At 37.1% G+C, this 2,720-nt stretch overlaps 1 protein-coding gene across 1 annotated transcript; it reads left to right on the forward strand.

Moving 5' to 3' along the window:
- The first annotated feature begins 243 nt into the window (after positions 1–243).
- Positions 244–1,303, forward strand: LOC111393019. The gene is made up of 2 exons (XM_023018420.1): positions 244–884; positions 955–1,303. The coding sequence occupies exons 1-2, from the start codon at positions 244–246 to the stop codon at positions 1,301–1,303; spliced, it is 990 nt and encodes a 329-aa protein (XP_022874188.1).
- The last annotated feature ends 1,417 nt before the right edge of the window (positions 1,304–2,720 follow it).

Below are 2,720 nucleotides of genomic sequence, written 5' to 3' on the forward strand. Positions count from 1 at the left end.
AAATCTTATCTATAAATACCCATGTAACTCAAGCCATTAAAAGTATCGAAGTAACAAAAATTTACAATATAATATCTTCTCTTCTACAATTATAAAAAGTGCAGCAGCACTATATTACATATAATTTCGAGCATTCGATATTCCTTCTTTTTCATTCGGTTTTTAATCAATTCCCAACAAATTTTTGGTATCAGAGCTTAGTTCTCTATACGTATCTCAAATTTTATTTCCCCTCTCCAAAACATGGCAGCAAATCATGTTTCTACATCCATGTTTTCCTATACTCCTAACCAAGTTCCCATATTTGAAGGAGAGCATTTTGATTATTGGAGTAGTCAAATGGAGACACTCTTCATTGCGCAAGATTTGTGGGAAGTTGTTGAAGATGGATTTCCGGAACCTGATGATAATGAAGAAGAAGAAGAAGAATGGACGGAGGCTCAAAAAGATTACAAGAAAAATTTACGGAGAGATGCAAGTGCTCTTAGATTTATACAACAAAGATTAAGTAAGACCATATATCCTCGAATTCACGGTGTCAAAAGAGCCAAGGAAGCTTGGAATATCTTAAATGAGGGATTCCATGGCAATGACAAGGTGACATCTCTAAAGCTTCAATCTCTTTGGAGGGAGTTCGACAATTTATCAAAAAAAGATAATGAAGTTATGCAATTCTATCTAACTCGAGTCTCCGAAATAGTAAATCAAATCAGAAGCCTTGGCGACACAATTGAAGAAAAAAAAGTTGTTCAAAAGGTCCTTCGAAGCCTTCCCGCGAAATATGATTATATTGTTGCCGCTATTGAAGAATCAAAAGATTTGTCTAAATATACTTTTAACGATTTGATGAGTTCCCTGCAAGTACATGAAGAAAGAATTGGCAGGTTCTCAAATCAGCCACTTGAGCTAGCATTTGAGTCCAAAATGAAATTTTATAATTCATATTCTAAACAGTGGCAAGAAGGCAGAGGAGTATCTTCCCAAGGAAGAGGAGGTTCTTTCCAAGGAAGAGGAGAATCATCACGAGGATGAGGAGGATCATTTCGAGGAAGAGGAAAAGGAAGAGCACAAGGCAACCAATCAAAAAACTATGACAAAAATCCAAATCGTCAAGCTGGAAATGCAAATATTTTTTGCAAAATTTGCAGAAAATCAAATCATGAAACGAATGATTGCTTCTACAAATGCAAGAGATGTAGAAATCCTAACCACTCTCAAAGAGATTGTTATTACCAGAACAAAGATGAGAAGGATGATGCAAACTTTTCCAAAGATGAAGATGAACAGCTTTTCTCTTGTATGATGGCTCAATAACAATCAAAAAATGTGTGGTACCTAGACAGCGGCTGCAGCAGTCACATGACTGGAAATAAAAAAAATTTCATTGATCTTGATGAGAATTTCAATTCAGAAGTGGAGCTTGGTGATGGAAAGTTACATCGCACTGAAGGAAAGGGAACTATCGCTGTTCAAACTAAAGGAGGTAACAAAAAGCTCATTGGTGATGTTCTTTATGTGCCTAATTTGACTAGTAACGTCCTTAGTGTTGGACAACTGCTACGCAAAGGATATTCTATTTTTTTTTATGATGAAAAATGTAGAATATTTGACAAGAAAAGCAATTCCACCATCGCCACAGTTCCTATGAGCTCCAATAAGGTGTTTCCCATGAATATGCCTCTTCAAGAAAAGGTGGCCTTCACAGGTAAAAATTTTGATCAATCTCAACTTTGGCATTTGAGATACGGACATCTTAATATCAAAGGACTGCAACTTCTCAAGTAAAAGAATATGGTGATTGGACTCCCAGAAGTTGAAGAAAAAACTCAAGTTTGTGAAGGATGCATATATGGCAAAATGCATCGACTTCCTTTTCCGAAAACGTCTTGGAGAGCTAGAGAACCTTTGGAGGTTATTCATACGGATATTTGGGGTCCTTCGAGGACTCTCTCTCTTAGAAACAAAAGGTATTTCATTTTATTTGTTGATGACTATACAAGGATGATGTGGGTTTATTTTCTAAATGAAAAGTCTGAGGCTTTTTCCGCATTTCTCAAATTCAAAGCTCTAGCGGAAAAACAATCTAGTCATCAAATCAAAACCCTTCGGACAGATCGTGGAGGAGAGTTTATTTACACTCCGTTTATGGAGTATTGCAAAGATAATGGTATTCAGAGGCAGCTCACTATTCGGAGGAGCCCCCAACAAAACGGGGTAGCCGAGCGAAAAAATCGCACCATTGTTGAAATGGCTAGAAGCATGATGATCGACAAAAGTCTACCCAAAATATTTTGGGCGGAAGCGATACACACAACTATTTATATTCTGAATCGATGCCCAACAAAGGCCGTTTGAAACCGAACACCGTTTGAAGCTTGGCACAAGAAAAAGCCCGTAGTTGATCACTTAAAGATTTTTGGCAGCATTGCATATTCTCATATCTCTACTCCAAATAGAGATAAATTTGATGAAAATAGTGAGAAGCTTATTTTCATTGGCTATAGTGATGAGTCAAAAGGTTATCGCCTTTACAATCCTATAACTTGCAAGCTTTTGGTTTCAAGAGATGTTATTTTTGATGAAATGGGATCATGGAGTTGGGAAGGAAATTCGTCCAAATTGATATCTCAAGAAGAGTTCTACGATGCATCAAATTTTGAGGATGAACTTGGTCGTGTTAGTCCACCTCAAAGTCCAAATCCTCGCCCACCAAGATCGCC

Source organism: Olea europaea, chromosome 4 (assembly GCF_002742605.1).
Source record: "Olea europaea var. sylvestris chromosome 4, O_europaea_v1, whole genome shotgun sequence".
NCBI lineage: Eukaryota > Viridiplantae > Streptophyta > Magnoliopsida > Lamiales > Oleaceae > Olea > Olea europaea.